The sequence below is a fragment of the Mustelus asterias genome, chromosome 6 (assembly GCF_964213995.1).
Source record: "Mustelus asterias chromosome 6, sMusAst1.hap1.1, whole genome shotgun sequence".
NCBI lineage: Eukaryota > Metazoa > Chordata > Chondrichthyes > Carcharhiniformes > Triakidae > Mustelus > Mustelus asterias.
Window position 1 is genome coordinate 140,040,321 of NC_135806.1, and position 18,632 is coordinate 140,058,952.

At 47.2% G+C, this 18,632-nt stretch overlaps 2 protein-coding genes across 4 annotated transcripts in view; both read left to right on the top strand.

Annotated features, from left to right (window-relative positions):
- The window catches only part of LOC144495190 (uncharacterized), a 984,403-nt gene that overhangs the window by 208,020 nt on the left and 757,751 nt on the right, over positions 1-18,632 (top strand). The gene's annotated exons all lie outside the window — the stretch shown is intronic.
- LOC144495186 (dual specificity testis-specific protein kinase 2-like) overlaps positions 1-18,632 on the top strand; it is a 168,309-nt gene that overhangs the window by 120,145 nt on the left and 29,532 nt on the right. For all 3 annotated transcript variants that reach the window (XM_078215210.1, XM_078215211.1, XM_078215212.1), the window contains exon 6: positions 18,220-18,310. In XM_078215210.1, coding sequence (XP_078071336.1) covers positions 18,220-18,310 — 91 coding nt within the window. The remainder of the gene's footprint in view (positions 1-18,219; positions 18,311-18,632) is intronic.

Sequence of the window (18,632 nt, forward strand, 5' to 3'; positions counted from 1 at the left end):
GCCCAAGAACAGTGTGCGGGTGAGATGATTGGAAGCAAAGGACCATGGAATAAAATTATCTCAGAAAGTATCTAACCAGAGTTGGTAATCTCTAAAATCTATGGAGCAAATTTATAGAAGAGCCATTTTCGAAGGAAGCACAGAATCAGGGAAACTGTACAGCCCCATCTCCCGCTTGCACTGCCTTTCATGGCTGTCCAAATTTTCCCATAAATTTCTGAATACAGTTCTCCGCCTGCACCACACCACACTGCCCCTGCAATATTATTGGCTGTTTACGGTATTGGCACCTAACCTATAGGCTATATGACCCATGGTCAGTCAACCTTCACTTGACTAGCACCACTCTGATCAACCTCAGTGCAAAAATGTTTCTCCTTCTCTGTCTTCTATTGCTCCATTGCTACATGGAACATCAGCCTGAAGCCCATCATTGTCCCATTTTAACTGTCATGCCATTAGATAAATAAATCTGTTTCATTGCTCAATAATGTTCAATTCCACGGCTACACTCTTGACAGCCACGCCCCTCCTACCCAACACCAAAATAACATAAATAAGCGGCACAGTGGTTAGCACCAGGTACACAGGTTCAATTCCAGTCTTGGGTGACTGTGTGGAGTTTGCATGTTCTCCTTGTGTCTGCGTGGGTTTCCTCCGGGTCCTCCGGTTTCCTCCCACACTCCAAAGATGTGCAGGTTAAGTGGATTGGCCATGCTAAATGTGTGGGGTTATGAGGAGAAGTCTGGGGAGAGGGCCTGGGTGAGATGCTGTACAAGAGAGTCGGTGCAGACTTGATGGGCTGAATGGCCTCCTTCTGCACTGTAGGAATTCTATGAAGCATCCAATTTGTGTATGGTGTACGTGTAACTGTATATTTTAGCATTCTCACCTCTGAGTCAGAAGTCCATGGCATGAAGACTCACTTCAGAGACTTGAGCATTTAGTCCAGGATAATATTTAGTACAATACCAAGGGAGTGTTGCGCTATTGGAAGTGCCATCTTTTAGATGCGATGTTAAACAGAGGCCTCATTTATTCTCTCAAGTGGACATGAAAAATCGCAAGGCACTATTTTGAAGAAGAGTGAGGCCCTTCATAGCAGTGTCTTCATCTTTAAACTGACATCATAAAAAAGCATGTTATATGTTCATTAACTTATTGCTGTTTGTGGAACCTTGTTGTGTAAATTAGTTGCTGTATTTTCCTGCGTTACAACTGTCCCCACACTTTAAAAGTACTTTATTGGCTATAAAATGCTTTGGGATATCTTGAGTTTGTGACAGGTACAATAGAAATATAAGTAATTTATTTTTTTCTGTAGTGTAACAAACAGTGGATCATAGGTGGCATTAATATACTGCTCCAGCTTCATTCTCATATTTCACTGTGTTGTCAAAACCTGTCTATGTTCTACTACAGCTTGTAACTTGTTCCAGACCTATCCTGCTATTATGCTATATATAACCCTCCTGACCCTTGATGTGTTACAGCATGGGGTGTACTTATGCTCAGCTGTTTTAAGTATAGAGCCTGTACTTAGTGGTGCGTTATCGCAACATCTCGAAAGCACGCAGTCCTGGTAATAAGGACATGGTAGGTACTCTCCTGAAGTTGCCTCCCATGAAGACCTAAATGTGTCTGATGAGCATCTATTAGTATTTCAGTGTCCTGTTGTGATAATGGACCAAAACACATTCAATTAAATACTTTCAATTATCAGACCCAAAGAAGTCCCGGTGAGACTATTAATTGGAAGGGCAAATAAGTATTTCCCATCCGTGTTGGAAAATCAAGTCTCTCTAGAATTTACACTGAAAAATCTTACTTCTGTGTGAACCTCCTGTGTGCACAACTTGACTTTCTGCTGTTGCATTTTTCTCACTCATTTGTACCAGATTTTTCCACTATAAAAATCCAAGTTAATGTTTATGTAATTTTGAATCTATAAACATCGTTATGTTTGTTGAATCTGGTCACTGAGGACGTGCAGATTGTTTGGAATCCTTTCTGAAAATATCTTTCAACCTTCTTTGCAGCAATCGAAATTTCTAATGACCAAAGTGTGGGGTTAGAAATATTAAATCTCCTCCAGAAATGAGTGTGATGCAGTAAGACAATTAAATTTACCCAGTGGATTTTAGTTTGTCATCATTGCAGTTATACTTGACGATTTCAGCCTTTTCCCCTTTCCTTGGAGCTAGTGACTGAGACATGTGTGGTAACATCATGGGGCTAGTAATCCATAGGCCCAGGTTATGCTCCGGGGACATGGGTTTAAATCCCACCCATGGCAGCTGATGATGTTTGAATTCAATTCAGAAAATCTGGAATTAAAAGTAATGGCGGCAGTTGTTGTAAAATAACATCTGATTCACTAATGTCCTTTATGGAAGGAAATCTGCCACCCTTACCTGGTCTGGCCTACATGTGACTCCAGAGCCACAGCAATGTGGTTGACTCTCAATTGCAATGTGTGCACATTTCTGCTTTGAGGTGCACCACACACACTATGTTGGATAAGGTAAATGTGTTTCTGACGGGAGTGCATATCGTGAAAGTTTAAATGTAGAATCATTTATATTAGGTTCCTGTGTGTCATTTCCAATTTTCAAATGCTTCAGTATGGGCAGCACGGTGGCATAGTGGTTAGCACTGCTGCCTCACAGCGCCAGAGACCCGGGTTCAATTCCCAGCTTGGGTCACTGTCTGTGCGGAGACTGCACATTCTCCTCATGTCTGCATGGGTTTCCTCCGGGTGCGCCAGTTTTCTCCCTGATGCGCTTCTCAAACACGAGGCCAGAAGCTCGGTAAATGAAAGGCTTTTATTTACTGTAATGAAGCAGTCAGTAATTATATCCACTATCCCAGACTGAAGGGGTCCCGGCCAGAGCAGGGACTCTTATACCTCTCCCAGGAGGCGGAGCCCGACTGGGATGTACCACAACACTACAGTACAAAGGTGTAACAACCCCACCCTAACCCCAACAGCAACAAGTAGTACAACCCAACAGTAACATATGTACATCCTTGTAGTACTGGCCAGACCCTGGCTCAGCACTATCCAGTGGGAACCAACGATGGTTCACCACATTCACCCCTCCTTTGAGAACAAAGGCCGGCGGGGTACAAAAACAGAATAAAGCGTCATCAGTCTATAAGTTCAGATGGTCGGGGGACCGCACCGTCGTTGTGACCTCCTCAATACCGGCGGTGAACCCGGAGTAGGCACTTGCGGTGGCGTTCTCCCCAAGGCGGCGTCCAGCTGTTCTTCCATGGACTCACAGACCGGTTGACCCTGAGGTAACGGTAGTCCATGGGATCCAGACACGCCCTGCAGTGGCGACCATCTTCTGAGCTCAGGCAAGCTGTACACAGGAGTAAAAGGGTTAAGCAATGGTCCCGATGCTGCCCGCGCCGTGTCTGGGGAAGAAACAAGAGTTAAAGGGTTTGTAACAGGGGGTATGGGAGTGACAGGGGTTGCTACGTCCCCTGCTGGCGCCAGGTCTCGGATCGAGACCGTGTCCTCTCGCCCGTCAGGGTATGCCACATAGGCATACTGAGGGTTGGCGTGGAGGAGATGGACCTGTTCGACCAACGGGTCGGACTTGCGGGCCCTTACATGTCGCCGCAGGAGGACGGGTCCTGAGTACGTCAACCAAGACGGTAATGAGGTCCCCGAGGAAGACTTCCGAGGGAATGAGAACATCCTCTCGTGGGGAGTAGCATTGGTTGCCGTACACAGGAGGGAGCGAATAGAATGGAGCGCATCAGGGAGCACCTCTTGCCAACGGGAGACTGGAAGACCTTTTGACTTCAACGCCAGTAAGACAGCCTTCCAGACTGTAGCATTCTCACGTTCCACCTGTCCGTTACCCCTAAGGTTGTAGCTCGTGGTCCTACTAGAGGCAATCCCGTATGAGAGCAGGAATTGCCTCAAGTCATCGCTCATGAACGACGAGCCCCTGTCGCTATGGATGTAGCCGGGGTACCCGAACAGGGTAAAGAGATCACGGAATGCCTTGATAACCGTGGCAGCGGATGTATCAGAGCAGGGAACAACAAAAGGGAACCGAGAGTACTCGTCAATGATATTGAGGAAGTACACATTCCGATCTGTTGAGGGAAGGGGGCCCTTAAAATCGACACTCAGTCTCTCGAAGGGACGAGTGGCCTTGACTAAATGTGCCCGGTCAGGTCGGTAAAAGTGCGGTTTGCATTCCGCGTAAACCCGACAGCTCCTTGTTACTGACCTGACGTCCTCCACCGAGTAAGGCAGGTTGCGGGCTTTTATAAAGTGGTAGAGCCGAGTGACCCCAGGATGGCATAGGTCATTATGGAGGGCCTGCAAACAGTCCTCCTGTATACTGGCGCATGTTCCACGCGAGAGGGCATCCGAGGGCTCATTGAGTTTCCCTGGACGGTACATGATGTCGTAGTTATAGGTGGAGAGTTCAATTCTCCACCGCAAGATCTTGTCGTTCTTGATCTTGCCCCTCTGCGTGTTATTAAACATGAACGCCACGGACCGCTGGTCTGTGATCAGGGTGAACTGTTTTCCCACCAAGTAATGGCGCCAGTGCCTGACGGCCTCCACAATGGCCTGGGCCTCCTTTTCCACCGCTGAATGCCGAATTTCGGGGCCTTGGAGGGTGCGGGAAAAAAATGCGACGGGCCTGCCCGCCTGGTTAAGTGTGACGGCCAGGGCGAAATCAGATGCATCGCTCTCCACCTGAAAGGGGATGGACTCGTCAACAGCGTGCATCATAGCTTTCGCGATGTCGGCTTTCAATTTATCGAAGGCCAATCGGGCCTCTGGCGTTAGGGGAAAAGTCGTGGACTTAATGAGCGGACGGGCTTTGTCCGCGTAATTGGGAACCCACTGCGCATAATAAGAGATAAAGCCTAAGCATCTTCTCAGTGCTTTTGCACTAGCAGGCAAGGGAAGTTCAGAAAGGGGGCGCATACGGTCTGGATCAGGGCCAATGACCCCGTTTTCCACCACGTATCCTAGGATGGCTAAGCGGCGCGTACGAAACACACACTTCTCCCTGTTGTAGGTCAAGTTCAGGCGAGATGCAGTGCGTAGGAAGTTCAGGAGATTCGTGTCGTGGTCCTGCTGGTCATGGCCGCAGATGGTGACATTATCCAGGTACGGGAAGGTAGCCTGCAGCCCGTTCTGGTCCACCATTTGGTCCATAGCACGCTGGAAGACCGAGACCCCATTGGTGACACCAAAGGGAACCCTGAGAAAGTGATACAAGCGACCATCCGCCTCAAAAGCAGTGTATTGTCGGTCCTCTGGGCGAATGGGGAGTTGGTGGTAGGCAGACTTGAGGTCTATGGTGGAGAACACCCGGTACTGCGCAATCTGATTGACCATATCAGATATGCGCGGGAGAGGATACGCATCCAGCTGCGTATATCGATTAATGGTCTCACTGTAGTCAATGACCATCCGGGGTTTGTTCCCGCTCTTGACCACCACGACCTGCGCTCTCCACGGACTAGCGCTGGTTTGTATGATCCTTTCTTTGAGGAGCCGCTGAACCTCAGATCTAATGAAGATCCGATCCTCAGCGCTGTAACGCCTACTTTTAGTCGCGATGGGCTTGCAGCCTGGCACAAGATTCTGGAACAAGGAGGGTGTGGTGATCTTCAGCGTCGAGAGGCTGCAGGCGGGGCGCGTTGGGCAATTTGGAGGCTGCTGCTGTTTTCCCACTGCCAGTGAAGGGAGTGGCCCACCGTACTGTAGGATTACACTCCTCAAGTGGACCATGAAGTTTAGTCCGAGAAGTATTGGCGCGCAAAGATACGGCAACACTAGGAGCTTGAAACGCTCGTAAACTGTGCCTTGCACCTTCAAAGTTACCACGCAACTCCCTAGCACGGTGATAGACCGGGACCTTGATGCCATAGAGATTGTCTGTTTGGCAGGTTGACTCTGGAGTCCACACTGCTTCACAGTGTCTGGGTGGATAAAGCTCTCAGTGCTCCCGCTGTCAAACAGACAATAAATCACGTGGTCATTTACCTGGATATTCATCATAGATTTGTCAAGTCTATGAGGCTTGGCCTGGTCCAGGATGATCGACGCCACCGTTGGTTCATGAGCGCCACTGCAGGCAGCTGAAATCGATGAGGAGGACCCCTGCTGGTCGTTCGCGGTCAGTGTCGACCAACATGGCCGCTCCCATGAGTCGCACGTGGGCGATGGCGCCAAACTCAGCGACCCCTGGTGGTCACACACCTCCGACTCCGTCGACCGTAATGGCGTCGTCCTGGCCTCGCACGTGGACGAACCCCTCGATGACTTCGACGACGAAGACCCGAGCTCTGAAGAATCGCAGGCCGCACTGTCGTTCCTAGGTTTAGATCGGCACACTTTCGAATAGTGCCCTTTCTTACCGCATGCGGTGCACAACACAGCTTTAGCGGGACACCGTTGCCGAGTATGCTTCGCTCCCCCACAGAAGTAGCACCGCGGGCCGCCTGGGGCTGCTGCCATCGTCTGGCCCGAGTGTGAGCACGCCATTACGCAGCATTTTGAACCCGAGGGACGAGGAGGGATTGGCGACTGCTCCTGCCACGTTGTCTCCACATGGTCCTCTGGATATAATACTAAGCTTTTGGAGGCCGTCTCGAGCATCTCCGCGAGCTCGATTGCCTGGGTAAGATTAAGATTACCCTTCTCCAACAGTTTAAGTCGAATGTACGACGATCCGACTCCCGCCACAAACACATCTCGGGCTAGGTCGTTCATGCTCTGCTCAGCCGACAGCTTTGCAGTTACAGCCCCTGGCTAGCTGTAGGAGCTCGTTCGCATATTCCTCCATCGTTTCGCCAGACTGCCATCGTCGAGTGGCTCGGAGGTAACGAGCGTGTATTTCATTGGGTGGTTTGATATAGTGCTTCTTCAGAAGCTCGAGGGCCTTAGTATAATCGGTGGCCACACGGATCGCGAGGTAGACAGTGTCGCTTACCCTCGCATGGAGGACCCGGAGTCTGTCATCATCTGTGGTGACCGCTGCGGAGGCTGCCAGGTAGTCTTCGAAGCACTTCAGCCAGTGGTCGAAGGTGTTAGAAGCGCCCACCGCACGTGGATCTAGTGTAAGGCGTTCCGGCTTCAGGATCTGCTCCATACTCTCTTTTTTTTCTCTTCGACGAGAGTTTAACAACAGCAAATAAAATTGATGCGCTTCTCAAACACGAGGCCAGAAGCTCGGTAAATGAAAGGCTTTTATTTACTGTAATGAAGCAGTCCGTAATTATATACACTATCCCAGACTGAAGGGGTCCCGGCCAGAGCAGGGACTTTTATACCTCTCCCAGGAGGCGGAGCCCGACTGGGATGTACCACAACACTACAATACAAAGGTGTAACAACCCCACCCTAACCCCAACAGCAACAAGTAGCACAACCCAACAGTAACATATGTACATCCTTGTAGTACTGGCCAGACCCTGGCTCAGTACTATCCAGTGGGAACCAACGATGGTTCACCACACTCCCACAGTCCAAAGATGTGCTGGTTAGGTGCATTGGCCATGCTAAATTCTCCCTCAGTGTACCCGAACAGGCGCCGGAGTGTGGCGACTAGAGGATTTTCACAGTAACTTCATTGCAGTGTTAATGATTTGATTTGATTTATTATTGTCACATGTATTAGTATACAGTGAAAAGTATTGTTTCTTGCATGCTATGCAGACAAAGCATACCATTCATAGAGAAGGAAAGGAGAGAGTGCAGAATGTAGTGTTACAGTCATAGCTAGAGTGCAGAGAAAGATCAACTTAATGCAAGGTAAGTCCATTCAGAAGTCTGATTCAAAAGGCAGCAGGGAAGAAGCTGTTCTTGAGTCGGTTGGTACATGACCTCAGACTTTTGTATCTTTTTCTTGACAGAAGAAGGTGGAAGGCAGTATGTCCGGGGTGCGTGGGGTCCTTAATTTTCCTTAATGTAAGCCTACTTGTGACACTAATAAATAAACTTCCCTCACCCCATGAATCCTCACTGACAGGATGTAACGTGGTGCTAAATGGCAAGAAGTCCACATATTTACCTGGAAATGCAACTTGGATGTTGAATTGCGCTCCCTGAGCATGTGGTGGAGGCAGGTACAATTGGGACTTTCAAAATGGGGCTAGATAAGCTCCTGAAGAGAAAAGACTTGCAGGTCTATGAGGAAAGGGTGGGAGAGTAAGACTAGCTGAGCTAGATTTGCAGAGAGCTGGGAGAGTGAGACTACCTGAGCTAGCTTTGCAGAAAGCTGGGAGAGTGAGACTACCTGAGCTAGCTTTGCAGAGAGCTGGGAGAGTGAGACTACCTGAGCTAGCTTTGCAGAGAGCTGGGAGAGTGAGACTAGCTGAGCTAGCTTTGCAGAGAGCTGGGAGAGTGAGACTACCTGAGCTAGATTTGCAGAGAGCTGGGAGAGTGAGACTAGCTGAGCTAGCTTTACAGAGAGCTGGGAGAGTGAGACTAGCTGAGCTAGATTTGCAGAGAGCTGGGAGAGTGAGACTACCTGAGCTAGCTTTGCAGAGAGCTGGGAGAGTGAGACTACCTGAGCTAGCTTTGCAGAGAGCTGGGAGAGTGAGACTACCTGAGCTAGCTTTGCAGAGAGCTGGGAGAGTGAGACTAGTTGAGCTAGCTTTGCAGAGAGCTGGGATTAACATGATGCACTGAATGGCCTCCTGTGCTGTAACCTTGCTACGATTCCAGATCATCTGTGGTATTTCTCTCTCCTCTACCCCTTCCCTTTCAAAATATAATCTGCTGTACTCCACAACTCTTGAACAAATTTCTAGTGAGATTGTCTTTAATATATTTAATTTAATATTTAATACTTTAATTACAAGCATGTTCTGTTTTAACAAACCTATTCATGTTATCTAATTGCATAAACTTGCATTTCAGTTAAATCTGGCAGAATAATAACTTGCTCAATTGTTTGCCAGATGGGCCTTTGATCTCCTTCTGTGCCTTTGTGCCCCCTGCACAGTTGGTGTGACCTCTGGCCCTGGAGCCTGCCCTGCAGCCACCTGCAGGATCTACCCACCACATGTTGCTGCTGGAGTCTGTGCTGCTCCAGCACACTGATTCGTGGGATGGCCAGCTCCACTGGCTCCATCCTGATAGCGATCCGATTCCTGTGAGGGATGAGTGAGAGTCAGGTTGGAGTCGCAGCTGTTGACCATCACCTCCCCCGACCCATTGGTCTTCTGGACCTGGAAGCCGCCAGTTCCTGACATTCTCTGGCAGTGACTGCTCACTCACAGCTCCGGCTCCCTCCCTTCCCCAGAACAGGACTGGCCCCAGTCTCTGCCCTCACCCTCACTTAGACTCGCCTTTAGCCTCCTGTCTGGGTTTACCCTCCCTTAGGGTCACTACAACAGGGATTCTGACAGGAGGGTTAACTGCTCATACATCTCGAATGGCCAGGAGCAACTGGTTGCTGATGTCCACCTTGGGGAACTAAGGGATCCTGACTGGCATTGGGGTCCCACCAGAGCCTCTTGATCCCAGCAACCAAACTTTGAGCCCTGATTCATCCCATTCCTTGACTATGAGACTATGGAGAGCTGACATTGCTAAGGGTTAATTCTTGATGGCCAATTAGTGTGAGAGAGCGTTAGTGTCAGCAATGTTAGAGGGCACAGTTGCTCTCTGCTCCAGGGAGAGGCAAAGCCAATAAGCACCCACCCCACCCGTGGAAGGTGGGCACCATGTTGCTTTCTCTCTTGAGTCTCATCCACCCAGCCCATTAGGCCCAGCTCCTTGACTCCCATCACCCCTGACCCAATGTGCCTGAAGTAACCCCACCCCAGACTCTCATGCAACGGACAACAGGTCTACACTTCACTGAAAGCAGATTCCAGAACCACTGACACCAACCCAGACCCCTACCCTGCCGCACGAGTACAGCCTTATTCCCCCGACAGCTGCCTTCCTCTTTCAGTCCATCCCCCAAAATCTGCCCACCCCCCCCCACCGCACCAAACACACCTGACTGTCCCCCCCATCCCCACCCACCCTCCCACCCCACAAAACACGCCTGACTGCCCCCCCCATCCCCACCCACCCTCCCACCCCACCAAACACGCCTGACTGCATCCCCCCCACCGCACCAAACACGCCTGACTGCCCCCCCACCCCCACCTCCTCACCCCACCAAACACCTGACTGCAGCCCCCACCCCCACCCTCTGGAGCTGGTCAGCGTCCTCACTCTCCCTGGATTCCCTGGTGCTCAGTGGAGTCAGTGGTGGTCACCTCCTTCCTCCCAGTCAGAGGTCATGGCGCCTGGTTGCTAGGTTTGAAAAGCAGCAGTAGTTTGTGTCGGTGTGACATGCTGCCTGGTGGGTGGGAAGATTTGATGAGGGCTGAAGATGCGCCGTTAACCCGCTAAGTAGATGCTAATAGGTTCAAATTCATGGTAATCAGGTTCTCACCCTTCCTGGGCACAGCAATGTCTCACACACAACATGATAATGTCTAAAGAACTGTCCTGCTCCTCTTTGAAACAATGCCTTTTGATTTTTAACATCCTGCTGAGAGGATTAAATTCATAACCTTCTCATTTAGAGAAGTGAGTGCTTCCAGTCTTTATAAAATTAGTTAGTCACTATTTGAAAGTGGCAATGAAGTCAAACTTCAATGAAGTCATCAGATGTAGTAAGATTAGAGGATAAATTAACTTGGGAATGTATTTGACCCTGAGATGAACTACTGACCACCTGTCTGCACCATCAGCATAGTAGCACAGTGGTTGGCACTGCTGCCTCACAGCGCCTGGGACTGGGGTTTGATTTCCGGCTTGGGTCACTGTCTGTGCGGAGTTTGCACATTCTCCCCGTGTCTGTGTGGGTTTCCTCCGGGTACTCCGGTTTCCTCCTACAGTCTGAAAGACGTGCTGGTTAGGGTGCATTGGCCACGCTAAATTCTCCCTCAGTGTACCCGAACAGGCACCAGAGTGTGGCAACTAGGGGATTTTCACAGCAACTTCATTGCAGTGTTAATGTAAGCCTACTTGTGACACTAATAAATAAACTTTATTTTAAATCTGAAGGTTTGTCCTTAGATTTCTATAATCCATTGCTTTTACATTATTATGTATTACCAAATAACAAACCTGACTACACTGTTAGTTTTAAATTACAAAAACGTACAAAATTCATATTGTGGCTGGACAAGGCAAAGTCCGTGTAAATAACTGACATTAATTAAAATAGTAAGAAGTTTAACAACACCAGGTTAAAGTCCAACAGGTTTATTTGGTAGCAAAAGCCACACAAGCTTTCGGAGCTCCAAGCCCCTTCTTCAGGTGAGTGGGAATTCTGTTCACAAACAGGGCATAGAATGACACAGACTCAATTTACATGAATAATGGTTGGAATGTGAATACTTACAACTAATCAAATCTTTAAGAAACAAAACAACGTGAGTGGAGAGAGCATCAAGACAGGCTAAAAAGATGTGTATTGTCTCCAGACAAGACAGCCAGTGAAACTCTGCAGGTCCAGGCAACTGTGGGGGTTACAAATTGTGTGACATGAACCCAATATCCCGGTTTAGGCCGTCCTCGTGTGTGCGGAACTTGGCTATCAGTTTCTGCTCAGCGACTCTGCGCCGTCGTGTGTCGCGAAGGCCGCCTTGGAGAACGCTTACCCGAATATCAGAGGCCGAATGCCCGTGACCACTGAAGTATTGGACTTTAACCTGGTGTTGTTAAACTTCTTACTGTGTTTACCCCAGTCCAACGTCGGCATCTCCACATCTTAATTAAAATGACAGCTTTTTGGTTCCTTAAGGCATTCTGGAAATATTGCTTAATTCTTGTGAAGAATGAAAGACCTTTTTTGGCTTCTGAACACAAACTTTTGGCTTTGGAAGACAGAGCAGTCTGCAGGAGTGAGTCCAGAAATCTGGGCACTGGAGAATGCTGGCACTTTAATCTCTTTGTGTTACCAAATAACAAACCTGACTACACTGTTAGTTGCAGAGTGGCACTGGGGTTGGAGCAGGAGTGTTCCTTTGCAGCACAGTCTGAGTAGCTGTCAGGTGTAGAGCTGAAGGATATAGGCGTCCGTTCCCTCATGGTGGGACTGTGTGTTTATAATGTGACAAGTTTACATAGCTGGTCCAGCTAGAAAATGATGACATAGGAATTCATAATTGAAAATGTTGCAGCAGAAGTATAATAAAATTGTGTTTGAATAAAGACGTGTAGATATCCTCCTGGGTCTAGGTGATTTTTTGCGGCCCTGTTTTGAGTCCCCACCTCCTAAAGTGAGTTCACACTGGATCTTGGACTTTGTTTCTGCTCAATTTGCCTGCTGTTTCGCAGCTTGGTGTTTAAACAAGCCCATAAACATTTTAGTACGACAAGTCATTTTCCCTGACCTTTGGTTAAATGAGATATTTGTTGAGTGGAGCTGTTAAATCGACAGTTCAATGACAGGGTGCCCCCTCTGGCAGTGGGTAAAATGTCACCAGTTTGATTGGGTCATCCATACATCTGTCATGACAATGCAACCACTCAGATAAGTAGATCAGGTCCTAAAGGTCAGTCTCCAGCTGCTTACCATGGCTACCTCCAATGGAGTAGGTCAGAATCTGAGATTGAATTTTCTCATAAAGTTTATGGGACTGACTCTGATGGAGTGCTAAGGCCCAAGCTTGTCTTCTTTTAAATTTTTTTAATTTAGTGGATTGGTGTGCTTCTCAAAGTGAGACACATCTCTCTACTCTATGCAAAGGCTCAGAGTACAGATATCATATAACTCCGGGAAACATCCATCAATTGACACAACTTAAATCAGTAAGTTATTGGATGGCACTTTACGGAAGCATAATCAGATAGAGAGTTGACTTTGAGCCACAGAATGAGATATTAGCACAGGATACCAAAGGTCTTGTCAAACAGATAGATTTTAAGGAGTGTTTCAAAGGAGAAGAGACAGAGAGGTTTAGGGAGTCATAGAGGTTTACAGCATGGAAACAAGCCCTTCGGCCCAACTTGTCCATGCCGCCTTTTTTTTAAACCCCGAAGCTAGACCCAATTGCCCGCATTTGGCTCATATCCCTCCATATCCGTCTTACCCATATAACTGTCTAAATGCTTTTTAAAAGACAAAATTGTACCCGCCTCTACTACTACCTCTGGCAGCTTGTTCCAGACACTCACCATCCTCTGTGTGAAAAAATTGCCCCTCTGGACACTTTTGTATCTCTCCCCTCTCACCTTAAACCTATGTCCTCTAGTTTTAGACTCCCCTACCTTTGGGAAAAGATATTGACTATCTAGCTGATCTGTGCCCCTCATTATTTTATAGACCTCTATAAGATCACCCCTCAGCCTTCTACGCTCCAGGGAAAAAATTCCCAGTCTATCCAACCTCTCCTGATAACTCAAACCATCAAGTCCCGGTAGCATCCTAGTGAATCTTTTCTGCACTCTTTCTAGTTTAATATTCTTTCTATAATAGGGTGACCAGAACTGTACACAGTATTCCAAGTGTGGCCTTACCAATGTCTTGTACAACTTCAACAAGACATTCCAACTCCTGTATTCAATGTTCTGACCGATGAAACCAAGCATGCTGAATGCCGCCTTCACCACTCTGTCCACCTGTGACTCCACTTTCAAGGAGCTATGAACATGTACCCCGAGATCTCTTTGTTCTATAACTCTCCCCAACGCCCTACCATTAACTGAGTAAGTCCTGCCCTGGTTCAATCTACCAGAATGCATCACCTCGCATTTATCTAAATTAAACACCACCTGCCATTCGTCAGCCCACTGGCCCAATTGATCAAGATCCCGTTGCAATTGGAGATAACTTTCTTCACTCTCCACTATGCCATCAACCTTGGTGTCATCTGCAAACTTACTAACCATGCCTCCTATATTCTCATCCAAATCATTAATATAAATAACTAATAACAGTGGACCCAGCACTGATCCCTGAGGCACACTGCTGGTCACAGGCCTCCAGTTTGAAAAACAACCCTTTGCAACCACGCTCTGTCTTCTGTCATCAAGCCAATTTTGTATCCATTTAGCTGCCTCATCCTGGATCCCGTGAGATTTAACCTTATGCAACAACCTACCATGCGGTACCTTGTCAAAAGCCTTGCTGAAGTCCCTGTCGACAACATCAGCTGCACTGCCCTCATCTACCTTCTTGGTTACCCCCTCAAAAAACTCAATCAAATTTGTGAGACATGATTTTCCACTCTCAAAGCCATGCTGACTGTCCCTAATCAGTCCTTGCGTCTCTAAATGCCTGTAGATCCTGTCTCTCAAAATACCTTCCAACAACTTACCCACCACAGATGTGAGGCTCACTGGCCTGTAGTTCCCAGGCTTTTCCCTGCAACCCTTTTTAAACAAAAAACACAACAGGGAGGTCCAGAGCTTATCTCCTAGGCAACTAAATGCATGGGCCTCTAATGCTGGGATAAGGATGTGGGGAATGTACAAAAAGCCAGAATTGGAGGAGCGCAGAGATTGCTGAGTGTTGTCATGCTGGACAATGGGAAGCTCCTATTGTTGTCAGAAGTGTTCATAGAAATCATAGAAACCTTACAGTACAGAAAGAGGCCATTCGGCCCATCGAGTCTGCACCGACCACAATCCCACCCAGGCCCTACCCCCATATCCCTACATATTTACCCACTAATCCCTCTAACCTACACATCCCAGGACACTAAGGGGCAATTTTGAGCATGGCCAATCAACCTAACCCCCACATCTTTGGACTGTGGGAGGAAACCGGGGCACCCGGAGGAAACCCACGCAGACACGAAGAGAATGTGCAAACTCCACACAGACAGTGACCCAAGCCGGGAATCGAACCCAGGTCCCTGGAGCTGCGAAGCAGCAGTGCTAACCACTGTGCCACCGTGCTACCCATTTCATAGATCTCATAGATTTAAATTCCTTTTTTTAAATGCTACTTTTTATTAAAACATAGATAAGACAAAACAAAGTCCTCTGGACATAGGTGATTTCTCAGATAATGAAGATACATATTTGCGATGGAGACCATGGTTTCAAAGCTTCTCATTTTTGAGACATGTCCTAATTGAAAAGGGAAACTGAAACAACGAAACTGACTCTCAAAAGAAATTTAGACTGAAACTGAGAACAGAAACCAACATGGTACAGCAGCAAGGTGGCACAGTGGTTAGCACTGCTGCCTCACAGCGCCAGGGACCCGGGTTCAATTCCAGCCTTAAGTCACTGTGTGGAGTTTGCACATTCTCCCCGTGTCTGCGTGGGTTTCCTCTGGGTGCTCCAGTTTCCTTCCATACTCTAAAGATGTGCAGGTTAAGTGGATCGGCCATGCTAAATTGCCCCTTAATGTCCCAAGATGTGCAGGTTAGGAGGATTAGCAGGGTAAATGTGTGAGGTTACAGGGATGGATCCTGGATAAGATGCTCTTTCGGAGAGTCAGTGCAAACTCAATGGGACAAATGGCTTCCTTCTGCACCGTAGGGATTCTGTGATTCTATCATTCCAGTTTGCACACTGAAATAGCAAGCCATGATTCAACCAACCAATGCCAAACTCATCGCATATAGTGGCTCAGAGATTCTATCCCTGGTGTCCATTACAGTCAAGTGTCGGTCCAAAAACTCACCTGGTCACTGCAGTTAGATTATGTTGTGGACACATGTTCAATGATTGTAGCATTAGTGGCATGCAAGGGTTTATCCATGGTCACCATCGTGGTATAAAGACAAAGAAGACACAGATCACAAAGAGCAGCATCGGCAATACTGGTGTACACGAGGAGAAGATTACTCACCTCTGGAGATCATCAGCCAACAGGCTACATGATACTGTCTGACTACATATACCCATTCCAAATATCATGGCACAGAACCAATGTGGAATTGCTATTTATGATGTGGAGATGCCGGCGTTGGACTGGGGTAAATACAGTAAGAGTTTTAACAACACCACGTTAAAGTCCAACAGGTTTATTTGGTACCAAATAAACCTGTTGGACTTGAACCTGGTGTTGTTAAAACTCTTACTGAATTGCTATTTGGCAGACAAATGCAGAGAAACCTTCCCAGTCATCACTCATTGACCTGATGCATTACTCGAAAACAGGGGAAGGTGAAAGGTGTTCATGGCGGGTAATGAATTAGCTAACCTGAACTCCAGACAGAAAGTTTGAGTACACCACCCAACTGATGGTACCTGAAATCCAACAGGAATTGTTTCCATATGACCAGATCAAATACAGACAACAAATAGCATGACAGTGCAATGAAACAGTTGACAAATCAGACCAATATCACAACCAGAGTGACCCAACTATGAATAGAACATGGTTTAAGACAGATTGCAAGCAGCGCTCTGAAAACATGCAGGCGTGTCCAGCAAAATTCACCATAACTAAAGTTGGACTGATAAGCAAACCATCAAAATATCTCAGAGACTTGTAGACACAGTGTTATTTTCTTTTGTTTTCATATTAATAATTGGATTCTTTAAAGATAATCTTTTTTTAGGTAAAAAAAAAAGGGGATGATATGCTAACGTGCAACTTTGAGGAAGTGTATCTTAAAATGTCGTGAATCAAATTGTAAATGTCACCAAAGTCCCGGTGATACGCTCTTCTCCCCTTTGAGGGGGAGAGCTGAGTGGTGGTGATTTAACCTGAGGATCACCACACCTCAGGCGAGGGGCAAGGTTGAGAAGGCAGGGTATTCATGAATAACCTCAGCTGGTACGGGAATCGACCAAACGCTGTTGGCGCCGCTCTGCATCACTAACCAGGCATCCAGCCAACTGAGCTAAAGCGACTCCCCCAATGTGGTTGGCGATCAGTGACTAGTGGTGTGCCTCAAGGATCAGTGTTGGGACCACGATTGTTTACGATTTACACAGATGATTTGGAGTTGGGGACCAAATGTAGTGTGTCAAAATTCGCAGATGACACTAAGATGGGTGGAAGAGCAAAGTGTGCAGAGGACGCTGAAAGTCTGCAAAGAGATATAGATAATCTAAGTGAGTGGGCGAGGGTCTGGCAGATGGAGTACAATGTTGGTAAATGTGAGGTCATCCATTTTGGTAGGAATAACAGCAAAATGGACTATTATTTAAATGGTAAAAAATTGCAGCTTGCTGCTGTGCAGAGGGACCTGGGTCTCCTTGTGCAGGAATCTCAAGGAGTTGGTTTGCAGGTGCAGCAGGTAATTAAGAAGGCAAATGGAATTTTGTCCTTCATTGCTAGAGGGATGAAGTTTAAAAACAGCGAGGTTATGTTGCAGCTGTATAAGGTGCTGGTGAGGCCACACCTGGAGTACTGCGTACAGTTTTGGTCTCCTTACTTGACAAAGGATATACTGGCACTGGAGGGGGTGCAGAGGAGATTCACTAGGTTGATTCCAGAGTTGAGAGGGTTGGCTTATGAGGAGAGACTGAGTAGACTGGGGCTATACTCATTGGAATTCAGAAGAATGAGGGGAGATCTGATAGAAACATGTAAGATTATGAAGGGAATAGATAAGATAGAAGCAGGGAAGTTGTTTCCACTGGCGGGTGAAACTAGAACTAGGGGGCATTGCCTCAAAATAAGGGGGAGCAGATTTAGGACTGAGTTGAGGAGGAACTTCTTCACACAAAAGGTTGTGAATCTGTGGAATTCCCTGCCCAGTGAAGCAGTTGAGGCTACCTCATTGAATGTTTTTAAGGCAAGGATAGATTAATTTTTGAACAGTAAAGGAATTAAGGGTTATGGTGAGCAGGCGGGTAAGTGGAGCTGAGTCCACGAAAAGATCAGCCATGATCTTATCGAATGGCGGAGCAGGCTCGAGGGGCCAGATGGCCTACTCCTGCTCCTACTTCTTATGTTCTAATGTGACAGGGTATGACGCAATAGGTCCAATGATTTGCAGGCAATCTGCAAGCAGCAGGGTGGAGTTCAGATGTACAATACTTAACCTACTAATAAATCTCTCTATATGTAGTCTTATTTTCAAATATAGAACCCACATTATTGTTTCACCAATCCCTGTTTGTGTGGTTGGTATGCTTACATCAGCAGACATGAACATTCCCTATGTACCCACAGAATTATGTGTTGTATTAGATCTACACCTGCTTTTGAAATGTATTAATTATGTAGAAGTTAATCTCAAATTGGTCAGTTTCTAAAGATCTGAAGTGCTGACCTGCTGTTATTCTGTGTTCTGTCCTAGTGGTGATGGGGAGAAGGAGCCCTTGGCAGTGGTTGGATCACCATACTGGATGGCACCTGAAGTCCTGAGAGGAGAGTTATACGATGAGAAGGTAAAACCAGGCAGCCAAAAGAAACATGCAGTCACTCACGAACCTTCATTTCGCTTATCCTGCACTGAGTAAAAGAAGGATAGAGTTTGTACTTAAACTGAACTTGGTCATATTTCTCGAAAACATCCCAAAGAATTTCAGGTATAGTGAGTGGACAGGCGCAATGCTGTTAATAACACAATCCCCTCGCAGAGTGAGTGAGACTGTTCCTCTGAGTCAGGAATAGTGATACTGTTTATAACACATTCAGTGGGTTTGTGTCTATGTTCCATAACCCCTACATCTCCAATGTCAGGACTCACTGATGCCCAAGGGGCTTATC